General features: G+C 36.5%; 1 protein-coding gene across 2 annotated transcripts in view; it reads left to right on the top strand.

The window, feature by feature from the left end:
* The window catches only part of LOC117341083 (amyloid-beta A4 protein-like), a 54,603-nt gene extending 31,584 nt beyond the window's left edge, over positions 1–23,019 (top strand). For both annotated transcript variants that reach the window (XM_033902916.1, XM_033902915.1), the window contains exons 5-11: positions 11,931–12,142; positions 14,796–14,891; positions 16,605–16,763; positions 17,187–17,415; positions 18,006–18,134; positions 18,744–18,961; positions 20,146–23,019. In XM_033902916.1, coding sequence (XP_033758807.1) covers positions 11,931–12,142; positions 14,796–14,891; positions 16,605–16,763; positions 17,187–17,415; positions 18,006–18,134; positions 18,744–18,961; positions 20,146–20,415 — 1,313 coding nt within the window. In that variant the 3' untranslated portion in view covers positions 20,416–23,019. The remainder of the gene's footprint in view (positions 1–11,930; positions 12,143–14,795; positions 14,892–16,604; positions 16,764–17,186; positions 17,416–18,005; positions 18,135–18,743; positions 18,962–20,145) is intronic.
* Positions 23,020–23,227: the final 208 nt, after the last annotated feature.

Here is a 23,227-nt window from a genome sequence, read left to right as displayed (position 1 = left end):
GATGAGGTAGTAAGGGGACATAACTCTATGGATGATGTAGTAAGGGGACATCACTCTATGGATGAGGTAGTAAGGGGACATAACTCTATGGATGAGGTAGTATGGGGACATCACTCTATGGATGAGGTAGTAAGGGGACATTACTCTACAAAGAAGGTAGTAAGGGGACATTACTCTACAAATAAGGTAGTAAGGGGACATCACTCTATGGATGAGATAGTAAGGGGACATTACTCTACAAATAAGGTACTAAGGGGGCATAACTCCATGGATGAGGTAGTAAGGGGACATAACTCCATGGATGAGGTAGTAAGGGGACATCACTCTATGGATGAGGTAGTAAGGGGACATAACTCTATGGATGAGGTAGTATGGGGACATCACTCTATGGATGAGGTAGTAAGGGGACATTACTCTACAAAGAAGGTAGTAAGGGGACATTACTCTACAAATAAGGTAGTAAGGGGACATCACTCTATGGATGAGATAGTAAGGGGACATTACTCTACAAATAAGGTAGTAAGGGGACATAACTCCATGGATGAGGTAGTAAGGGGACATAACTCCATGGATGAGGTAGTAAGGGGACATCACTCTATGGATGAGGTAGTAAGGGGACATTACTTTACAAATAAGGTAGTAAGGGGACATATGTTTGGAACTTCTAAATTATTTGTTTATTAACCAGACACAGTAAGGCTGTGGATGCTAGTATGACATTCCCAACACATAAATATTCTCAACAAGTATAAAAATAATTCCAGATTATTACATGTCTTGGCTTGTATAATGGAAGCACCTGAAACTCTGACAGAAATGCATTAGGGAAGAAAACTGCGATCAAACGTCGATGGGCTTAGCTCACAATCAATAGTGTACTTACGACAGTCCAGAAGGTTCCAGTGTTTTTATATCGTCAGCTTGTCTGAATCAGTGTAGCCGACAATCACTCCTCCTTGGGAGGTTGGAACTAGCAGTAAGTCTCTAAGGACGAGACATGTTGATGGGGGTGATCAGAGAACCTGTATTTTAATGGTGTTAAGGACAAATAACTCTTTAAATGAGGCAATGAGGGGAAATACCTCTATGAGTGACACAGTCAGGGGACATAACTCCATGAATAAGGTAGAAAGGGGACATAACTCCATTAATGAGATAGTAAGGGGACATAGTTCCATGGATGAAGTAGTAAGGGGACATAAATCCATGAATGAGGTAGTAAGGGGATATACCTCCATGAATGAGGGAGTAAGGGGACATAACTCTGGACATAACTCTACAAATAATGAATGAGGTAGTAAGGGGACATAACTCCCTGGATTAGGTAGTAAGCGGACATAAATATATGAATAAGGTAGTAAGGGGACATATCTGTATGAATGAGTAGTAAGGGGTCATAACTCTACAAATAAGGTAGTAAGGGGACATATCTGTATGAATGAGTAGTAAGGGGTCATAACTCTACAAATAAGGTAGTAAGGGGACATAACTCCATATATGAGGTAGTAAGGGGTCATAACTCTACAAATAAGGTAGTAAGGGGACATAACTCCATGAATGAGACTTTAAGTGAACTGTGTAAATGAGGATGAAGTTGAATTGTATCTAAATAGCACTAAAAGGATTTATTTACATGCATGAAGCAGATTTGTAAAGGCTCCCTCAAGTACACAGTCTGAAGGCCTCTTTCCTATAAAACAATTATATATGGAATCTTTAAATAATGTTAATGACTATGCATTTGTGAGAGGTTCAAACAAACTATATGTGTCATTAAACTGGGTCTTCAGTAGAAATGAATAGAACTCGTATAAAGTAGAAACGTTTGTCATCCTAATGATATATTGTCTGAATGCCACGGTTTTCAGGACTATGTGGGAATGTACCTAGGCTGTATTGATTTTCTGTAGAATGCCTATTCCGCTTCAACAACATACAAGCTTCTAAAGCAGCTGGCTTTTTACTGTAGTCGGTGTATAAAGACTATAGTCAACTTACAACTGATGAATCAGGATTCCATCCCATATATATATAAAAAATAACAAATCCGAAAAACTACCAGTATCAACAAGTGTGATTTAGGTACGGCCGTTAATAGTGTAAATTATGTTAAATGTTTCACTTCAGTGTCCTCAGCAAGTTGATGAGATATCGACCATTTAAACCCAAACTAGAGAGAGAGAGATAGAGATTCTTCAAATTGGCAATTTGCCAGGAAAAAAACTGAAGCAGCTCTATGATAGGAAGGAAGATGATTGGTTATTTATGCTCCGTCTTTTCCTAGCCATGTACATGAATTATGAATGAATTTCACTCGAAATACTGTCTGTACTGTCATTTTTTCCCCATAGTTTCTTGTTACAGTCTGATAGCATTTTCAGACTCCAGATAGTACAAGCATTTTCAATACACTCCAGTAAAATAGGCTAAAATTTAGACTCTTAACTGTCAACAGAATGATTTCTAGGTTTTGTGGAGTATTGTATTTAAAAAATTATGATTTTTTATTAGCACAAACTCATATTGGACTGCCGATCCCCAGGACTAATTGCCTTAGAACACAATTAAGAGCTAACTTAAATTAGCACAGCCATAATTAATTGAAGACTTACACAAAAAAAGCGCTAAAATAAAATCCTGTGAAAAATTGTACATCAGCTGTAGTGTATATGTACAATGTACAGAAATTTGCACAGCAGCACAAAATTCCAATAAACTGATGTACTGAAATTGAAGGCAAAATTCATAAAAAATTGTACAGCATAAAAACTCTGAATACAAACTCTACTGTAAATTACACTTTAAGGTTTTTCAGTGTCTTTAAAACATGAAGTGGCACATAATTTCGTACAATATATTGTTTACAATGTCATTTACCGGTACACATTTTCTCCGAATATAGAGGTAATGACAATAAAGAATCGGATGCATTATTTTTCATTGTTCTCCATCATCATTGTTCTCTACTGTAAACCTCTCTAGTCAATAATTTACCATTCTGGCCTTGTCAGTTAAAGCATTATTAGTATAATGAGTCACATGGTATACATTTACAAATCAATATCAATGAGGATAGGAGAATTTTCTGTTAAATTCTAGCTGCTTGAAATTTTTTATAAAATCTATAGCTTTAAAATTTATTTAATCCTTTTGTGTTAATGTAATTAGTATTAATTTATACAAAATATTTAGCTTATTATAATTCCATCTACATGTCATAATAATTTGCAGGTTTTAATGCAACTAATACAAAGCCCACTTTCATCAACGTGCAGTAACTTGAATTTACCGACACCACAAATTGATATGGCATCTGCACCAAGATCATTGCAGGGAATTATTCTTGCATAATTGCTGAAATATTTACACCTTGTAAGCATGTACTAAAATAAAAAAAGTGCAGCAACTGTACATGCACAAATTGGACAATAAAAAAGTGCAGTAGCTGTACCTGCACAAATTGGACAATAAAAAAGTGCAGCAACTGTACCCGCACAAATTGAACAATAAAAAAGTGCAGTAGCTGTACCTGCACAAATTGGATTTTGCAGTAGTACACCCTGGAATTAATCATCCTGCGAGTCTCAGTGGGGTTTAATCATATTGAGAGTGTTGTGTACCTCTGTCAACCATTCTATAGGCTGATCTAGTATAAAGGATCGTATGGATTAAATGTCACATGTGAGGCTGGTGCACTCTATCTGTGAGGTCGTAACATGGCATTTTTACACGATAATGCAACAATATTGATCTCAACGTAGAAGAAAAAATGTATAACGTTAAATTTCGCTCCTGTAATTCTTAGCCTGGAGTGAAGTAGATTGTATATTTATTAAACGTTTGAACTGGAATGGAAATAATTAAAACCTGCTGACAAAAGTTAGAATTAGTGTCTTGACTCTTCGTCAGTGGTGACATTATCGCTACATTACTCTAGAATAAGATATATCAAGGCTGTATCTGTCCAGTATATTGCATCAGAATCCTACATTGATCAGAGCTTCTACCTGTCTCCACAGCGATTGATAGAGCATGTTCACCGATACTGTTGGTACAGAATCTGTTTTATGTACAAGGATGGGCTACATAGGCAGGTATAAAATCAGAGACAGACTTTGAGTCTGCGATTACCGTTTCTATCGAATCCTTCAGAGTCAGAGAAACAGGGTTTCCATTGATTTTCTTGGCTACCTAATGTTATCATGGAACTACTGTGGAGTAATAATGTTGTAAATGTATCAACATTACGAAGAAATTTAAAGTCAACAACCTATCTTCATTTCATATAAAATGCTATCCGTTCACACTAGGTTTTTAAATTGTGTGAAATTTTATAGCTGTGGCATTTATTGTAAATGGATATTCAATTTATAGTAAATTAGGCATGGTGCCAGTCCTTTATTCCAGTTACTCGAGACAAGTTGGAGAGGTATCAAATCATCTGGTTCTAATTGTGGATATTCTCAAGGCTGCGTGATATTTATTTTGCATTAGATTTACCTTACAAAGGAATTCAATTGTTATATTAATTGTTATATTAATTGATTTTTGTATATTTCAAGATGTTCATGATGAGGAAAGCATCAATTAAATTTGATTTTGGTTTGAACATATTTTTTTGCGATTTTAGTGATTTAATTATTCAAATTTGTTTGTTTATTTTGGTTATCACCCCGTGAATAACTAGGGTAATTCAGAGGCAGGGTTTCCTTGTAGTAGTTGGTGACTACTTTTCATTTTGTGAAATTTATTGCTCAAATATAAATAGTCAAAGTTGTGACATTGTTTAAGATTAAGAACAGGTAGAGAGGAGTTTTTATTTTCTTGATCAGGTAAAAGACTGTCTTTATATTGTTAGAATTAATAAATGTTATCATTTTAAGCAAACATTTTAGAAATCCATCCTGATCTAGTGAGGGAAACTCACTTTGAAATTGTAACCTTGGTTTGATCTAGTGACTCAGAGTTCATGAGGAGGCAATAATTGACATTGATTTCCCTAATAAAAAGATTTACTTCACATTAAGCCCCAAAACAAAATATCCATCATTCAAGAGAATTCTTAAGAGTAATTATCAACTCAAGGTCATTGCTGGGGTTGATTCCTCTGAGGTAATTTGTTAATGAAAAATGTATGCATAATCAGTGTGGTAATTAGTTAACCAAAATACTTTGTTTTTGCCACCTCCATTATGCTTTGTACTCAATTAGAAGAGACAGTCAGTTTCCTGGCTGTCAATTGTTCATTCCATCTGTCTTTTGCCATTACAATATATATCATTCAGATTGTATAAGGATCAGCAGCCATTAAGACTGGAGGTAATTCTATCGTGGCACTTAGTTTGATTCCAATATGATATACCACTTCTGATTAGGTATCATACCAAATATAGTCAGAGTTTTTAAGGTATCATACTGTATATGGTCATAAAGTTTATACAGTTATTGAGGTACCATACCATATATGGTCATAAAGTTTATACATTTATTGAGGTACCATACCATTTATGGCCATAAGTCTGATACGTCTGAATCAGGTATTGTACCATACATGCAGGTCTTATAATTTCTGCTTTTTAGCTCACCTGCCCGAAGGGCAAGTGAGCTTATGCCGTGGCGCGGCGTCCGTCGTCCGTCCGTCGTCCGTCCGGCCGTCCGGCCGTCCGGCCGTCCGGCCGTCCGTCCGGCGTCAACTTTCCATTCAAGCAACTTCTTCTCAATAACCAAAAGGCCTAGAGACCTAATATTGGGCCTGTAGCATGCTGGGGTGAAGGGCTACCAAGTTTGTTCAAATGAATAACGTTGACCTTCATTCAAGGTCACAGGGGTCAAAAAGGCTAAAATCTTTAAACAACTTCTTCTCAATAACCAAGAGTCTCAGGGAGTTGATATTGGGTCTGTAGCATGCTGGGGTAAAGGGCTACCAAGTTTGTTCAAATGAATGACCTTGACTTTCATTCAAGGTCACAGGAGTCAAATATGCTAAAAAAAAATTAGACGACTTCTTCTAAATAGCCAAAAGACCCAGGGACTTGATATTGGGTCTGTAGCATGCTGGGGTGAAGGGCTACCAAGTTTGTTCAAATGAATGACCTTGACTTTCATTCAAGGTCACAGGAGTCAAAAAGGCTAAAATCTTTAAACGACTTCTTCTCAATAACCAAGAGTCCCAGGGACTTGATATTGGGTCTGTAGCATGCTGGGGTGAAGGGCTACCAAGTTTGTTCAAATGAATGACCTTGACCTTCATTCAAGGTCACAGGAGTCAAAAAGGCTAAAATCTTTAAACGACTTCTTCTCAATAACCAAGAGTCCCAGGGACTTGATATTGGGTCTGTAGCATGCTGGGGTGAAGGGCTACCAAGTTTGTTCAAATGAATGACCTTGACCTTCATTCAAGGTCACAGGAGTCAAAAAGGCTAAAATCTTTAAACGACTTCTTCTCAATAACCAAGAGTCCCAGGGAGTTGGTATTGGGTCTGTAGCATGCTCGGGTGAAGGGCTACCAAGTTTGTTCAAATGAATGACCTTGACTTTCATTCAAGGTCACAGGGATCAAAAAGGCTAAAATCTTTAAACGACTTCTTCTCAATAACCAAGAGTCCCAGGGAGTTGATATTGGGTCTGTAGCATGCTGGGGTGAAGGGCTACCTAGTTTGTTCAAATGAATGGCCTTGACCTTCATTCAAGGTCACAGGGGCCAAAAAGGCTAAAATCTTTAAACGACTTCTTCTCGATAACCAACAGTCCCAGTGACCTAATATTTGGCCTGTAGCATGCTGGGGTAAAGGGCTACCAAGTTTGTTCAAATGAATGACCTTGACTTTCATTCAAGGTCACAGGAGTCAAAAAGGCTAAAATCTTTAAACGACTTCTTCTCAATAACCAAGAGTCCCAGAGACCTAATATTTGGCCTGTAGCATGCTGGGGTGAAGGGCTACCAAGTTTGTTCAAATGAATGACCTTGACTTTCATTCAAGGTCACAGGAGTCAAAAAGGCTAAAATCTTTAAACGGCTTCTTCTCAATAACCAAGAGTCTCAGGGAGTTGATATTGGGTCTGTAGCATGCTGGGGTAAAGGGCTACCAAGTTTGTTCAAATGAATGACCTTGACCTTCATTCAAGGTCACAGGGGTCAAAAAGGCTAAAATCTTTAAACAACTTCTTCTCAATAACCAAGAGTCCCAGGGAGTTGATATTGGGTCTGTAGCATGCTGGAGTGAAGGGCTACCAAGTTTGTTCAAATGAATGACCTTGACCTTCATTCAAGGTCACAGGGGCCAAAAAGGCTAAAATCTTTAAACGACTTCTTCTCGATAACCAACAGTCCCAGAGACCTAATATTTGGCCTGTAGCATGCTGGGGTGAAGTGCTACCAAGTTTGTTCAAATGAATGACCTTGACTTTCATTCAAGGTCACAGGGGTCAAAAGGCTAAAATCTTTAAACGACTTCTTCTCAATAACCAAGAGTCCCAGGGAGTTGATATTGGGACTGTAGCATGCTGCGGTAAAGGGCTACCAAATTTGTTCAAATGAATGACCTTGACTCACATTCAAGGTCACGTCGATCAAGTATGCTTAAATCTTTAAATGACTTTTAGTGAAAAGCCAAAGTGCAGAGAGACATTATATTGGTCCTGTAGCATGCTTTCAAATAACTGCAGGATCCATATATGAAAAGATCACTGCATTACAGGTGAGCGATTTGGGCCCATTGGGCCCTTGTTGTTTTAATTGCAGAGGCACCATGCATGTGTAGTCTTATTTCCAATACTCCATCATATTTGTAGTCATAATGCCAATATGGTGCCATACCATATATATATGGTCTTAATGCCTTTTATTTTAAATGAGGTGCCATATCATATATACATATATAGTCTTATTGTTAATATTCCACCCCATCCATAGTCATATTTTATTAATGCTAATAGTTTTACTCAGTGCCATACCATATATGGTAATAGTTATAATTGAAGTGGATGGCATTATTCCAGTTCACTTTGTCTCCAGGCCTTTCCTGAAGACATAGTGCAGACTTTATCTGTGTATCCCCAGCTATGATTGGATTGTCTGTGCTGTGTATATAGTTATATATCCCCTGTGAACCACACAATTGTTTTACTTATGGTTACAGCAACAGACAAACACAGAAGATGTCCCCTGATAGTGCTTTGGTTCTCGAGACAGAGTAAAACCTTACAAATAAGCTTGGCATGCTGATCTCAGCAAATGTTGCTACAGGATGGTGTCAAAAAATCTGCCTGTCTGTGGTCAAAATTGACTCTTGAGTGGTGTAGCTACCATGTATACTGGTATACCAAAGCTTCCAAAACTGAGAGAGATAAAATGCTATCCATATATTTTTTAGCCTATACCTACACCACCGACTCAGCAAACATAGGACATGGTACTGGAATTTGTCGAGCAAATATCCTAACCAAAAATTGACCCTATTGGAGAGAAATATCAGAATTAATTGTTCTGTTTGAATAGTTTAGAGTGAAATAATGTTTGACCTCACTGTAATAAGTCCTTAACAACACTTTCGAATTCGATGTCTTCAGAATGTTAGGATTTTCTTTGACACCTATAGTTAACTAGAAAGTACAATACCACATATCAAAACTCTGACCATGTCCTTCAAAATAATTAGCCCTTGAAATTAAACTTAATTCTTTTCAAGGGTCTTAATGTGGAAGGAAACAGAGTACCCCGGGAAAACCCATGTGGTCATACACAAGGGGACCACATGTCTTTTGACGCTTGATTTGAGGAATTATCTGTTATGACTTCACATCCAAATATCTGCATACAAATCTGTGTTGCCTGATTGAGCTCTTTGAATATAACTGGTACTTTATAGTATTTATGACAAATAAAATTGTTTCTTAAAATATTGGATCATCTTAAGACATAGAAGCTTTGTAGAAACTGAAGCATTTTTTAAGCGACAATCAAATTAAATTTTTGTCTATTTAAACTGCAGTCTTTCATGACAGCTGCCATGTTATGGTAACTTTCTTGTAAGAAGATTGAGAAGCAAATGGTTTGCTTGTGTGTTTGTTCATAATACATTTACCTTATAGAGCCTCAAAGTGATATAGATCATTTACAAATATTCAGGTCTCCCAAGTGCTTGTGTGCTATGAGTGAAACATATTGATCTTTAACATGCAATAGCAACAACAGTCCGAAGCTTATAGCTACCAAAGACTCACTAGACCATCATTGGCAGGGAGGTTACCTCATTCTCAAGGGAACACAGAGTATTTTTATGTTGAGATATAAAAAGCTTTATATTCCAAATACCCATACCATTCAGGCGGTCCATATGTTGGAAATGTATTCTGGCAGTCAAAGCTTTTTCCTGGCCTGAAGACTATAATTCAAACGATATGGGTTGGTGCATGTGTACTGAAAGATTTGGTTCGGTTTGTTATTGTTTAACATCCTATTAACAGCCAGGGTCATTTAAGGACGTGCCAGGTTTTGGAGGTGGAGGAAAGCCGGGGTACCCCGAGAAAAACCACCAGCCTACTGTCAGTACCTGGCAACTGCCCCACATAGGTTTCGAATTCGCAACCCAGAGGTGGAGGGCTTGTGATAAAGTGTCGGGACACTTTAACCACTCGGCCACCGCGGCTGACCGCGGTCACTGAAAGAAAAACTTATAAATGCTTCTTAATTGTTATGTAAAGAAGTGAATATGCTTTTCCATGAAATATAAACTTGATAAATATGTAAACTGCACCAATTCAAGACAGAAACAAAATCAAGTTGCCTTCTGTTATTCATTTTATTTAACAATGGAAACCTAGCTTAGCTATCAAAATAGAAGATTTCTGAGTTAAATGATTAGAAGTATCTTAAATTTGTTTTCATTTCGTAAGGGAGGGGTGATTCATTGATCAGGATCAACTATTCAGACAGAACCGTGTTTGTGCTGCTATAGTCGAGTGTGCATGATGAATTGGGGATATACCGGCCACAAGTCCTTGTAGTTTTCCATTACTTTCTGGTAATCCTGTTAGATATTTGGTCACTCTCTATTTCATATCCGTCACTGGACCAATACACTGGTAATGCTATTATATCAACATGGCTGAGCACTACTGCTGACAGTAAGACACAATCCTAACTCAATCGAAATTTGATATAATTTAGCAACTCAGTGTGTTGGGTTCATTTCATGGAGTTTGTTTTTGACAGTTTCTGATAATAAAGCAAGTAGTTTAGTAGCTTTATCTCAGATTATTTGGGAGATATATATTAGCTTCAATTTCATTAGAATTTTAAATGTCTTTATGAAGTTGACTAAGGAAGGAGTGGGTAGTCCTAGCCAGATACATGACATTAAGGAAATGTCACTGTAAATACCACGTCTGTTTCACATTATAACAAGGCACTATTTAGGACACTGGTTTCTAGATATAGAAACACCATTTAGGGCCCAGGAGTGTTAGGATATTCTACATGTTGAAGCTGTATATTTTTTATGTTGATGAAATTGGCTTAGCAATGAATATACATTGCATGAGACATTTACATGTATAAATCCTGGCATTACCCAACACATGATAAAGGAAAGTAAAGGAAAAAGTACTGAAAATTTTATTTTAGTAATGATTGTAGGGTAGGGAGAGTTGAAACTTATATAAACTAGCTATATATCCTGTAGGGATGAACTAATCAATCTTATAATAAAAACTTGTAATTATCAACTTAATGAAGAGAGAAAAAGAGAGAGAGGCAGAAGAAATAAAAGACAGAAATAGACAAAGAGAGAGAAAAGAGAAAGACAGATAAACAGACAGAAATTTATTAAAAGAGACAAAAAAAAGAAACAAACAGAAAAAGTTATACAAACAGACAAGATAGAAAGAGATAGAAACAAAGACAGACAGCTTCAAGAGAGAGAGACAGACTAAGAAAAAGAGAGAGGCAGACAGACAGAAAAGACATACAGGAGAGAAACAGACAGCGAGAGAGACAGACAGAGAGAGGAAAGAGACATAGAGAAAGGAGATAAAGAGACAAGAGAGAGGAAAGGGACATAGAGAAAGGAGATAAAGAGACAAGAGAGAGGAAAGGGACATAGAGAAAGGAGATAAAGAGACAAGAGAGAGGAAAGGGACATAGAGAAAGGAGATAAAGAGACAAGAGAGAGGAAAGGGAGACACTGGAACAGAGAAAAGAGACACTGGAACAGAGAAAAGAGACACTGGAACAGAGGAAAGAGATAAAGATCATTGAATAGAAGATGTGTCAGTGAAACTGGAGGTTCCCTAGCTCCAATCAATATAACACAGTACCACATCAGATTCTGTTGTCTCTGACTACAAGACATGCCGGGAGTCTATGGCACCTCTGGGTATCCGTCTATCTGAATGAAAGCACTGTAGTGTTATTTCTGGGGAAACATCTTTATTGTTTGTCAATGAATTCTAATTTGATATCTTCGCTGACATGACATAAAATATCTAAACAATATAAAATACCTACACCTTAACCATAAAGTACATTTGATAGGGACTTCCCAAACCTTGATATGAGAAATCTCTGAAAATGTATGCTATCAGGCTGACCCTGTTGATAAACATGTCAATACCATAAGGATTGTTAAAAAAATTAAACCTTCAAACAGAATGACTTGTGCAAGTGTAGAAATCCAAGGGTGTTCTGTTAAAAAACATAGATATACTCTAAGGTGGATTTGTTGAATGGAAAACATAAGATGTTTCCACTAAACCAATCAAGTTTTATTTTCTCTTTCCAGAAAATAATTAAAAGTTTGAAATTAAGGATTTTTTGAAATTGAACCTTGATCATTTACAGAATGTTTCAAACTTTAGCATGTGTCACAGTAAAATATTATGCTATTTATTAGTTCAAGATCATAATATGTCCAACATTTATGTATTTACAGAAAAGCCTATTGACCGTCCAGGAGTGGTCAGCTTGCCAAAGGCAGACAAAGCTAAGACTCTGGTGGTCGACAAGGATGCCAATGTGGACGATGCCTATCAAGCCTACCTCCGAAACGACGAGGAATACTTGTCCCGATTCAGGAATGAACACCAGAGGTTCAAGAACTCAGAACTGGCCCTCAACAAAAGACACCAGGACCGTATAAACAAGGTATAGTGCTGTTCAGGATGGTAACATTGGTGGTTCCTTGTAACCATGGTAACCATGCATTAATTCATTATGAATATTCTCCTCTTAATTGTCCTGTGGTAAGTCCACCCTGACCTGTAATTAGAGATACCAGTTGACTTCCTGGTCTTTTACAGTATAGAACTGAAGAATTCTTCACTCGTTTGGGATGGGGCCTTTTTGCTTCATTTTGGGATGAAATGTCATTAATAGTGGGAAGAATTAATTAAGTTTCAGGAGTAAGCTGCAAATTTTAACATGAAAACTTTGTATATTTGGGAGAAAACTTTAGGAGTAGGTAATATATAAGCTGCAAATTTTGAAGAAATTAGGATCAATATAAAATCATAGTCCCAATTTTTGCCCTAAATGCCCTGGGAAAAAGACTGGAAGAGTTTAACTACACCATTTCATCCAACACTCAGATTGATTATGAGATAAAATCTTACTACAATACAGATTTTCTAATTACCAGCAAAACTGCATCCTGTACATCATTTCCAGTTGTGCCATGCAAGTCGATTGATGGCTGGATGATGTCATTGCAAAGCTGTATTAGGTTTAAAACAGAACAAATTAGTTCATTTGTATTGGGATGCAAATGAGTTTGTCTTTGATGGTGCTGAGTGATTCATACCTGTCTCTGAGGAAAACTAATGTCTGTTATTATCGTAATGAACGCAAAAACTGACGAGGTCGTTTTAAATTACTGCATCCAACACTAAACAAATCAAGGGAATTCTTTAGAGACAAACTACAGAGTGTTATCAAAGTCTCCAATTCCTGACGGGATGTGGAGTCGTGTTAGAATATATGGTGTCTGTTAGTCGATACCTGAGTTCACTACCCTGTCCTTCCTTTGATGTTCTGCCACAAGGTGGCGCCACCCATGTAATGTATACTCAGATTAATGCCACACAACTTTATAGCTGTGAGCTTTGACCTTGGTTTATTTCTAGAGTGTGGAATAGGGTCATCAAAAACATTTTTAGTTAGTTGCGAATTAATGTTTTTGACTAGATTTGAGATTTTATGAAATGGCAATAAAAATCAATTTCTGATATACAGTATATATTATTGAATTCGTGAGACTTTAATGTGAATTTATTTGCATTTAAAAAGCAATAATTGATCAGAAATAGATGATTCAATTCATGAGACATAAATGTAATTTATAATTTAAAAACATTGATAAAGAAATTCTAATACATGTTCAGGTGTGCAGCATTACTAATTAAGTGAGGTGTGAAATGTGTGACAGGTCAGAACACCAAATTATGTATGGAAGATGTCCCTCACAGAAACTTCAAATAGCTTCAATTTTAATCAGGATATATATTTTTATCGTTAACTGTAAATAAATCATACCAGACCTGAACAAAAATCAAAAGTTTGTTTAGAAGCTAGCTTCAATTTAGGATTTATTTCTTCAATAATCATAACTGTAACAGCATTTATAAAAAAAATCTGAAATTTTCTGAAGGAAATATTTTTTTTTAGATTATTTAGATTATTTGAAAACAAAATACCACAAATTGGATCAAAATATTTTGAAGCTATCAGTTGGGCTTTGCATAATGTTGTCCTAAAATCCTATCTAATTATTGACAGATTTCAATACACACTCCTGGTGTAAACTGACTACTTAAGTTTAATTAATAATATCCAGATTCATTGTCATATAATGCTCTATTGTTTCCATACCAAATATTCTTTCTGAAAATTTAATTGAAATAGTAAGAAAATTTAAATGAATTCAAATCATAATTCTCTCTACTGATTTGATGGGATGCTGTTTAATGTGAAAATTTAAAGTCAGCAGAAATGAATTGTAATTACTGTGTTTAAAACGATGACTGTGGTTTTCGTTGAAGGCCGTTTTGTAATTATAAGATTCCTATGGTGCACACAGTGGAAGCAGCTGACGTCTAATTGATGCTTTTGTGTCTCTGTGTCTTGCACTGATTATAGTCATTACGTAATCTGCTGAGTGTTAATTATCAATTTGAAACTTCAACATAGCCCAGAATCGGAAACCTTTAAAATGTCGTACAGATGAAATGTAAATCTGTTGTTAAACTATTGTATCTTTTTACTTTATATTTATACTGGATTTGACAAGGGGCTTATGTTAAGTAGTTCCATTTTCAAATCAACAGAATTATGAGGGGAAAAAAAAGGAAAATTAAAGATGGATTTTAACAAAATATTCAATAGCTATCTCCCAGTTAACACATTATAAAAATCCACACAGCTGCAGATTTTAATTAGTTCCCATACTGTAGCTAGTGCAATGTGTTGTCCGTATGATGAAATTAAACTATGGCTGAGGATTTGTATTTTAGATCCTGAAGTATGTATTTCTCATCATTGACGAAGGATGGTAGCTTTTCATTTCTATAAAAATCCTTGGTTCTTTTGTGATCAATAATTTCAATTCATATTTTGATTATTTCATTATGTGTAGGTATTTATTTTTTTGGTGAGTGGTGCTGGGCCTGCAATGTAAATGCCTAATTACTAGGTAAAATTGAACTTAAATAATAAAAAAAAAATATCCAAAAAATAACCGAAAAATTAATAATTTCTAAGCAACCAGGTTAGACAAGTGATGATTATATTAATGTATCTGTAGATGATGAAGGAATGGGAGGAGGCTAGAGAGCAGATCGCCGAGATGAAGAAAACAGATGTCAAGGGTGCTGAGGCTCTCAATGCTGACGTCATGAAGGTATGTAACCATGGTAACCTAACTACCTGATCCTGTTGCCTGGCAACATATCCCTGTAAGTTTGTCTTTCAGTTGCTGTAATTGACAAACTATCTGGTTCTGTATCCTAAGAATATGTCTCTGTAGCATGTGTTAGAAATCTTATGTTCTCTATTCCATCCTGTAACCTTGTACCTAGTAATTTGATGGTCTGTTAACACACTACAAGGAATATAATTATAAGTAGATAACCTGCTCTTGCAACCTGACGACTGGTTCCCTCTAACCTGACACACTGCTTCCCTGTAAGCTGACACCCGATTCTTTTTAACCTGACACTCGGTTTTCTCTAACCTATTGAATGGTTCCCTCTAACCTGTTGACTGGTTCCCTCTAACCTGTTGACTGGTACCCTCTAACCTGTTGACTGGTTCCCTCTAACCTGATGACTGGTTCCCTCTAACCTGGCGACTGGTTCCCTCTAACCTGTTGACTGGTTCCCTCTAACCAGACACCCGTTTCCCTCTAACCTGTTGACTGGTTTCCTCTAACCTGTTGACTTGCTCCCTCTAACCTGTTGACTGGTTTCCTCTAACCTGTTGACTGGCTCCCTCTAACCTGTTGACTGGTTTCCTCTAACCTGTTGACTTGCTCCCTCTAACCTGTTGACTGGCTCCCTCTAACCTGTTGACTGGTTTCCTCTAACTTGTTGACTGGTTCCCTCTAACCTATTGACTGGTTCCCTCTAACCTGTTGACTGGTTCCCTCTAACATGTTGACTGGCTCCCTCTAACCTGTTGACTGGTTTCCTCTAACTTGTTGACTGGTTCCCTCTAACCTGTTGACTGGTTCCCTCTAACCTGACGACTGGTTTCCTCTAACCTGTTGACTGGTTCCCTCTAATCTGTTGACTGGTTCCCTCTAACCTGACGACTGGTTTCCTCTAACCTGTTGACTGGTTCCCTCTAACCTGTTGACTGGTTTCCTCTAACATGTTGACTGGCTCCCCCTAACCTGACAACTGGTTCCTCTAAACTGATGATCGGTTCCTTCTTATATTGCCTCTTTTGCTTGGCAAGTGACCCCTCTAACAATACAACTGACCCCCTTACTCTTACTTGAAAATTGATCCCTCTAACCAAACAACTTATTCCCCTGACCTAACAACTGACCTCTCTACCGTGACTATAGAGTTGACCCCCTGACCTGACCTGACCTCTCTGCTGTGACTATAATGTATGACCCCCTGACCTGACCACTGACCTCTCTACCATGACTATAATGTATGACCCCCTGACCTCTCTACCGTGACTATAATGTATGACCCCTGACCTCTCTTCCGTGACTATAATGTATGACCCCCTGACCTGACCACTGACCTCTCTACCATGACTATAATGTATGACCCCCTGACCTCTCTACCGTGACTATAATGTATGACCCCCTGACCTCTCTACCGTGACTATAATGTATGACCCCCTGATCTGACCACTGACCTCTCTACCGTGACTATAATGTATGACCCCCTTACCTCTCTACCGTGACTATAATAAATGACCCCCTGACCTCTCTACCGTGACTATAATAAATGACCCCCTGACCTGTCCACTGACCCCTCTACCGTGACTATAATAAATGACCCCCTGACCTGTCGACTGACCTCTCTACTGTGACTATAATGTATGACCCCCTGACCTCTCTACCGTGACTATAATGTATGACACTGTGTTACAGAGATTCCAGCTGCTGTACACAGGCTATGAGCAGGCTGATGCTGCTGAGAAAAGACAACTTGTGGCTCTCCACCTCCAGAGGAGACAGGCTGAACTTAACAAGAGGAAGAGGATCAATCTGGAAAAGTACATGACCGAACTGCAGAAGCCTCATGTTGATGTACGTACATTCAGTTAGTTGAGACATCTTTATTGTAGTTGGTCACCTGTAGCTCTGCGGTAGTGGTATACCTGATGCCTATGTATAGCACAAGCCAATTTGTAAAGACCTCTAGACAGTAGATAATCAGGGTAATATAGGATGATATGAATAGCCTCACAGTAAGTAAAGCACGAGCCAGTCGGTTAAAACCTCCTTAATAAGCCTTATGTAGTATGTAAGTTAGAATTTGATTAGCTCATCTGATTCCTAGTCAAGCAGTTAGCAAAAGAATATATAGATACTCCATCAAATATTATATATCATGTTATACAGTATATTGAGTCAGTGTGGCTAAAAGTTTTCATTCAAGGCGCATTTCCATTTTTAGAACTTAATTCCCTGAGATGTGAACTGATTTATTTGACCTCATACTGTTTTCAGGTCCAGAGGGTGTACAAGTTCCTGAAGGAATACATCAAGGTGGAAGAGAAAGACCGATCCCACACCCTCAATCATTTCGTACATGTTCGTAATACAGACATCGAAGAGGCCAAGCGTATCCAGAAATCCTCCTTGGATCATCTCAGTGTCCTTGACCAACGTATCAACCAGGCCCTTGATATGCTCAACCACTTTGAGAAAATCAAACTGGAAATCAAGCCTGAGATTGGTAAAAATTATTTTTGAGAAAAGACTTTGGTATCGGGATCTAAAAGCAACTGGTATCATACAGAGTTAAGGTTCTTGATGGTCAAGGTTAATTTGGTCCACCTCAGTATTAAGACCATCCAACTATTAAGCCCACTTTCACTCGGTCCCATGTGGTTTTAATACAGAGGATTTAATGGTGTATGATTAGTGTTAAAAAAAAGAAATAAAATATTGTTCTTTTTTTTGTTTTTTAGATTTGAACATTTATCATTTTCTGTTGTAATACAGGTCTTTGCTCACTAATATACTAAGTCATATCATAATATCTTGTAAATTAGTCAACAGAGACACTGCACATTTTATAGTGTTTTAACTATTTCAAGAGAACTTGCTTGAAGGGAGATAACTCTAATTTCTTTTTATTTTGGACAATGTTCAAATTATGAAGATTTAATGTTCAGTCTATTATAAAACAATATCAAGTTTTAGCTGAATATTAAAGTAATGGTATAATATGGATTTTATGAAGATTATTGTTATACATTATTTATGCTCAGGCACCAGTTCAGTGTTCTTTGTAACAAAGTCCATTTCCTGTTTCTTTGGTAGATAACTTCCTTCGTGAGTACAAGGGTCTGGCCGAGTCCGCAAGGGAGGTGGTATCCCGCCCCTTTACCCCAGAAGTAGACTCTGAGGAGGAGGAGGATGACTCATCCGAGAGCGAGGAAGATTTACCAGGTAATTAATTCTCTACTAAGTCAACAAAAAATCTGTATAAAAAGTGATGTGAAAATGGAATTAAATTACCTCCATTGAAAGTGAAAATAGAAGTTATTATATTCCAATAATGTATTGAATGAGATAACATGTATATTGATGTATTCGCTGGAAAAAAAATCAAATTAAGTCTAAATTAGCTGAGAAGTAGTTTGTGTAAGATATTAAAATATTGCTAGATTGTTGGTATGTTTAAGCCAGGGCTACTAACGTCTTCATAATAGATGGTGGGGTCATGGTGATCAGGCCAGGGTCAATGTGTTTTCTGGGGGTTTAGGAGGGATTACTGCTCAAATCCAGTATAAATTTAACCTCATTCTGGAGATGTACTAAATCAGGATTTAGGGGAAATATTAATGATTTTCAGGGACTACCATGTGTAATCTAGGGTGATTGACATCTATGTGTTTAGATCTCATAACGATGGATTAATTTATGACTCAATCTTATCAAATCAAGAAATTTATTTTTTAGAGTAAAATTTATGATCTTTTAATGAAGAAAGTCGTTCTAGTTTTTACTGAGTTTCAGTTTATTCCTATCTATCAATGAATTTGTGTTGATTTGTAGCCATAGACAACAATGTAAACCTCGGACCAAAGGACACTGTTATCCACAAGGTCGCAGAGGTTGTCCCTCTCCCATCCAATAACATTGACAACGACATCTTAAATGATGACCTTAGGGAGGATGATGGAATCAATGGTTTTGATGAGGAAACAATAGAAAATGAACACGATGCCAACTTCGTAGCTCATCATATGGACAACAAACACAGTTTTTCACAGGTATAAATTATTTACTTTTCTTTCATATAGAGGTATTACAATGTGGTGTAGAAATGCTTTTGATTATGTTTTAACGCTCAGCATTACATGCTTGTATTAAGTAATTATTCCCATCACTTGATAAAGGGGAAGTGGTGTTTATAGTAATCTCTCTGTGCACATCTCTACACTCCATGTACCCGTAGCAGATATAGTCATGTTCAAACCGCTGCGGCCTGTAAACCAGGGTATCCTATCAAATTGCGTCTTACATTCAGACCTGGTTTAGCCAGTAAATAAAAATTGCACAGCCCAGTACAGAGCTAATTTGTTGACTATATAATGGCATTTTACCTAAAATAGAGACAAACAATATTTAGGGAATCACTCAGAGTGCTCGATCAATTGATAGAAGCTATTGATCATCACCCATCTCATAAAAATGACACAAGCCTCCATGTGTGCTTTTAGACATCACCAGTGAAGTACATTGGTAGCACTCGTTTTGATTGGTTGAAAATTTCATGTATAAGGGGCGGTAATTTCAAATCTCTGCTAGTGGGCCAGAGCTGACGACGATTTCTGCCAAGAGTGTGTAATGTGTAACACAATCAGCAGTCTTGGCTAGCAAAGATGATATGTGCAAAGCTTTCTATATCTCAGGAAACCCTGGACAGATTTAGTTCACAACACAATCAAGGTCTACACTTAATTACCTTGAAGATTTAGGTGGTCATATAGGTTAAGGTCAAAGGTTGTGCACGACCACTTTTGAATGGAAAGCATGTGTTCATGATATATCATGAACACATGGACAGATTTAGTTCATTGGATAACAAATTTCTAATGATTCCAAAAAGTGCATATGTAATAGCATCTTTTGTTATCTGAACTTTTAAATTACATTGACAAAGTTTCTAAAATGAAACCGTACCAGAGATGTCACTACCAAACACTCTAATTGGCATTAGATGTATCGAGGTTTGTTAGCTTAAAAATAGATCGGATTCGACACTTTGTTTCTTATTGTTAAGCTTGCAATACTTCAAGAGTATAAATGGCATGCAAAATAGCAAATGACTCATTCATGTTTTCGGGAAACATTTTGATAAAGGTTGTCCATCAAACAGTGTCCATAACATAACGGATATCTATTTGAAAATGCTTTAACACACATTTGAGGGTATGATTATTATTACTTTCAGGACATTGGAGGCGCCGCTGGAGTACAAGTTAGCACTGCAACAGGAAGCATTTTCGGGATCGCCATCGGAAGTGTTGCTGTGTTTGTCATCATTGTTGTTGCAGTTGTGATGCTGCGTAAACACTCCCATCGCCGCCCCGTCACTCATGGGTTCGTCGAGGTCGACCCCGCAGCATCACCTGAAGAAAGGCATGTTGCCAACATGCAAATGAACGGCTACGAAAACCCAACATACCAGTATTTTGAACTCAATCAGAACCAAAATGTATAGAAGAAAGACCTATGCATTCCAACTAAAACAAGAGAAACGACAGATGAGCGTCATTTGAAATAACTACTGAAGTCATCTGTAACAAGATAATGCCTCCAACTTCCCTGCCTAGCTTTGTAAGAAGAAACATAAGTTTATCCTAATGGTGGAATTGAAAAGTTTTCGCAAGTTTTAGCCGTCATCTAAAATTGTTGATTCCTAATTCATATGCTGATTTTTTTAGAAGAAAATCAAGTACCAATTCTGTGATTTAAAAGCTTCAAAGAGGATATTTTGGCTTATGTATTTAAGTCGTAGTTGATATAAATGGGAGTTGGAAATGTGTATATAAGCTAAAGATCTGATCCTAGCTCTGTTTGTCCTGTTTGTTTATAATACACACAGCTTCATACAATACATCAGTAGGTATATTTATCTCAAGCTTGAGCAGCCCAAGAGGCTTTGTGACAAGTTATTTCTGAAATTACAACATATATGTAGTTTCATTTCTTGTATGTCATGCAAATTTTTTTCAAATACAAAACAAATCATTCCAATCTAGTGTGTTTTTTGTCGGGCATTTTACCTGACTTGGAGAAATGAGGAGATATTTGTGATATTTTTTAAGTCGCATGAGTCAGAATTTGAACATGTGTGATGTGATATGGATTCAATACAGAGATTTTGATTTTCAACATTTATTCATCCTGCTCCCCATTATATTCAATTGTGCTGGACCACAAAATTAATGGATCTGACCATTATCCTGTTTTGGGGGTGCCAGGATGAGTTTATCCTGTAACAACACATACGTTGAAATTCTTTCAGTGAACAAAGCTTGTTTTGACCAAGTGTGAATTTGAACCGTGTTTTAGCTAGTGTACATAATCTTATGTTAGTAGAACAATTCCTATCAACTTACAGCTAAAACTACCCTCTGTACATAATTTTCTTGCTTGGAGAGTCCATTACAACTTTGCCCTATTTTTCTCCTCTCGCTCTTTTTTTCCCACAAAAAATGTATTATAATGTTACATTTTGTATTCAAGTGTAAACTTTACATTTACATCAACATTATTAATTTTCATGTTTATTTTACCAAAACCTACATTGTGAGTGATATAGAGTTATATAATGATATCTTGTAGCCATACTTATCATGTTTATACATTGTATCTAAGCTGCTTTAAAACTTTGTTGCAATAAATATGGAATTGACCCATTAGTACATAATGAAATTCCTTCTTTTACTGAAAGGAAGCAAAATATTTATTTAAAAACAGAAACAAGGAAAAAAGTACATTTTATTTATATATATTTATAGGTATAATCTATAAATATTGAATTCTTCCGAGTTGTGCGATTTTTTTTAAACTTTGTTTTTTTTGAGAGATTTTTAGCGACACAAATTTATCATAATAATTTTCTTTATTTCACAAAGTTTTTTATTTGTACATGCGAACCTGAATATTTAATACCATATTTGATTTAGGTTGTATATATTAGTTGTTGATTCGACAGAAAAAGTGATTTTCATCAACATTCAATTTAAAGTCGATCGATATCGGAAGATGAACATCTGTAGTTGAGTTGTGGTTGTTATGGTGGTTGTTGCAATTTCATGTAAAATAATCATTTTAGATGTATTTCCCTTGATTTTTGTGCCAGTAAACACTATCACCTTATTTAATATTTCATTCTTATGACATCACTTTAATAGGCTTAAAAGAAAACTTTGATAGTTAAAAAATGTAAGAAAATTAAAAATGAAATCCAGATATCAAGAAATTTAAGATTATCTAAACATATTAATGAAAAAATGGTTGTCCTTCTTTTAGGTTATTATATAATGTAATAAATATAACGGTAACGATAATTGAGAAGTAATTTGATTTCAGAAAGGGGAGAAAACTCATCATTGTAACATTGTGGTGCCACCTTTTTAAAATAACGTTTTAGTTGAGTGTACAAGATTTTAACTTTGACGTTCCTAGTTTGTTTCACCGATTAACAGCTGATCGACAGTTCATTGTTGGAATAGAAACAGGTTTGATTTAAGTCCTAATGATTATCACAACCTGCAGCTCAAAGTTGATATTAGTGCTGGGGTTAAAATGAATTATCAATTGATGTATACCCGGTAAACTTGGCTTCGTGTAGTAAAAGACAAAAATAATTAATGTAGCAGGGTAAAATTGGAAAATTAATGTAGCAGGTGAAAAAAACTTGGCTGGATGAAATTACTAACAATTAAAATGGCTTACATTATCAGACCTGTTTTTGCCCCACATTGAACTAATGTTTAGTGGAGAACAATTTCACTATTGAAATAAAAATTGACAACATGGAGGTGTACTTAGATTAATCTTTAAAATTTGTGTTAATATTAAATAACAGGATAGGTGTTTAACTTTGATATTAAAAATCTATTTTTGTGTGGAGGTTATAAATAACGAAAAGGTGAAACAAACTACCCGAACAGCATTTTCAGTTTTTCAGTAGTCAGGTCTTCAGTGTTGTCCAATTAGCTTCGAGTCGTCTACAATGTTTTTACAGGGAAGAATTGTGTACCTATATATGTATAAAACACATGTATGATTTTGTTAATAAAACTTGTACACTCAGTATCCGTCTTGTGTTGGTTTTACCAGTGTTGGAAATGGGATCGATGATCAGTTGGAAGACAACCAAAATTGGCAGATTTAGTTCATATACACATTGCAAATGTCTACACCCGATTAGATTATGACGGTGATTAGTGATAGATAAAGGGTACAAGATGTATCGGGAATCCCTGAACAGATCCATTTTATTGATGAATGGTGTTGGGGGT

The sequence above is a fragment of the Pecten maximus genome, chromosome 13 (genome assembly GCF_902652985.1).
Source record: "Pecten maximus chromosome 13, xPecMax1.1, whole genome shotgun sequence".
Taxonomy (NCBI): domain Eukaryota; kingdom Metazoa; phylum Mollusca; class Bivalvia; order Pectinida; family Pectinidae; genus Pecten; species Pecten maximus.
Note: the sequence above shows the minus strand (reverse complement) of the source record. Positions and strands in the feature narration are given on the sequence as shown.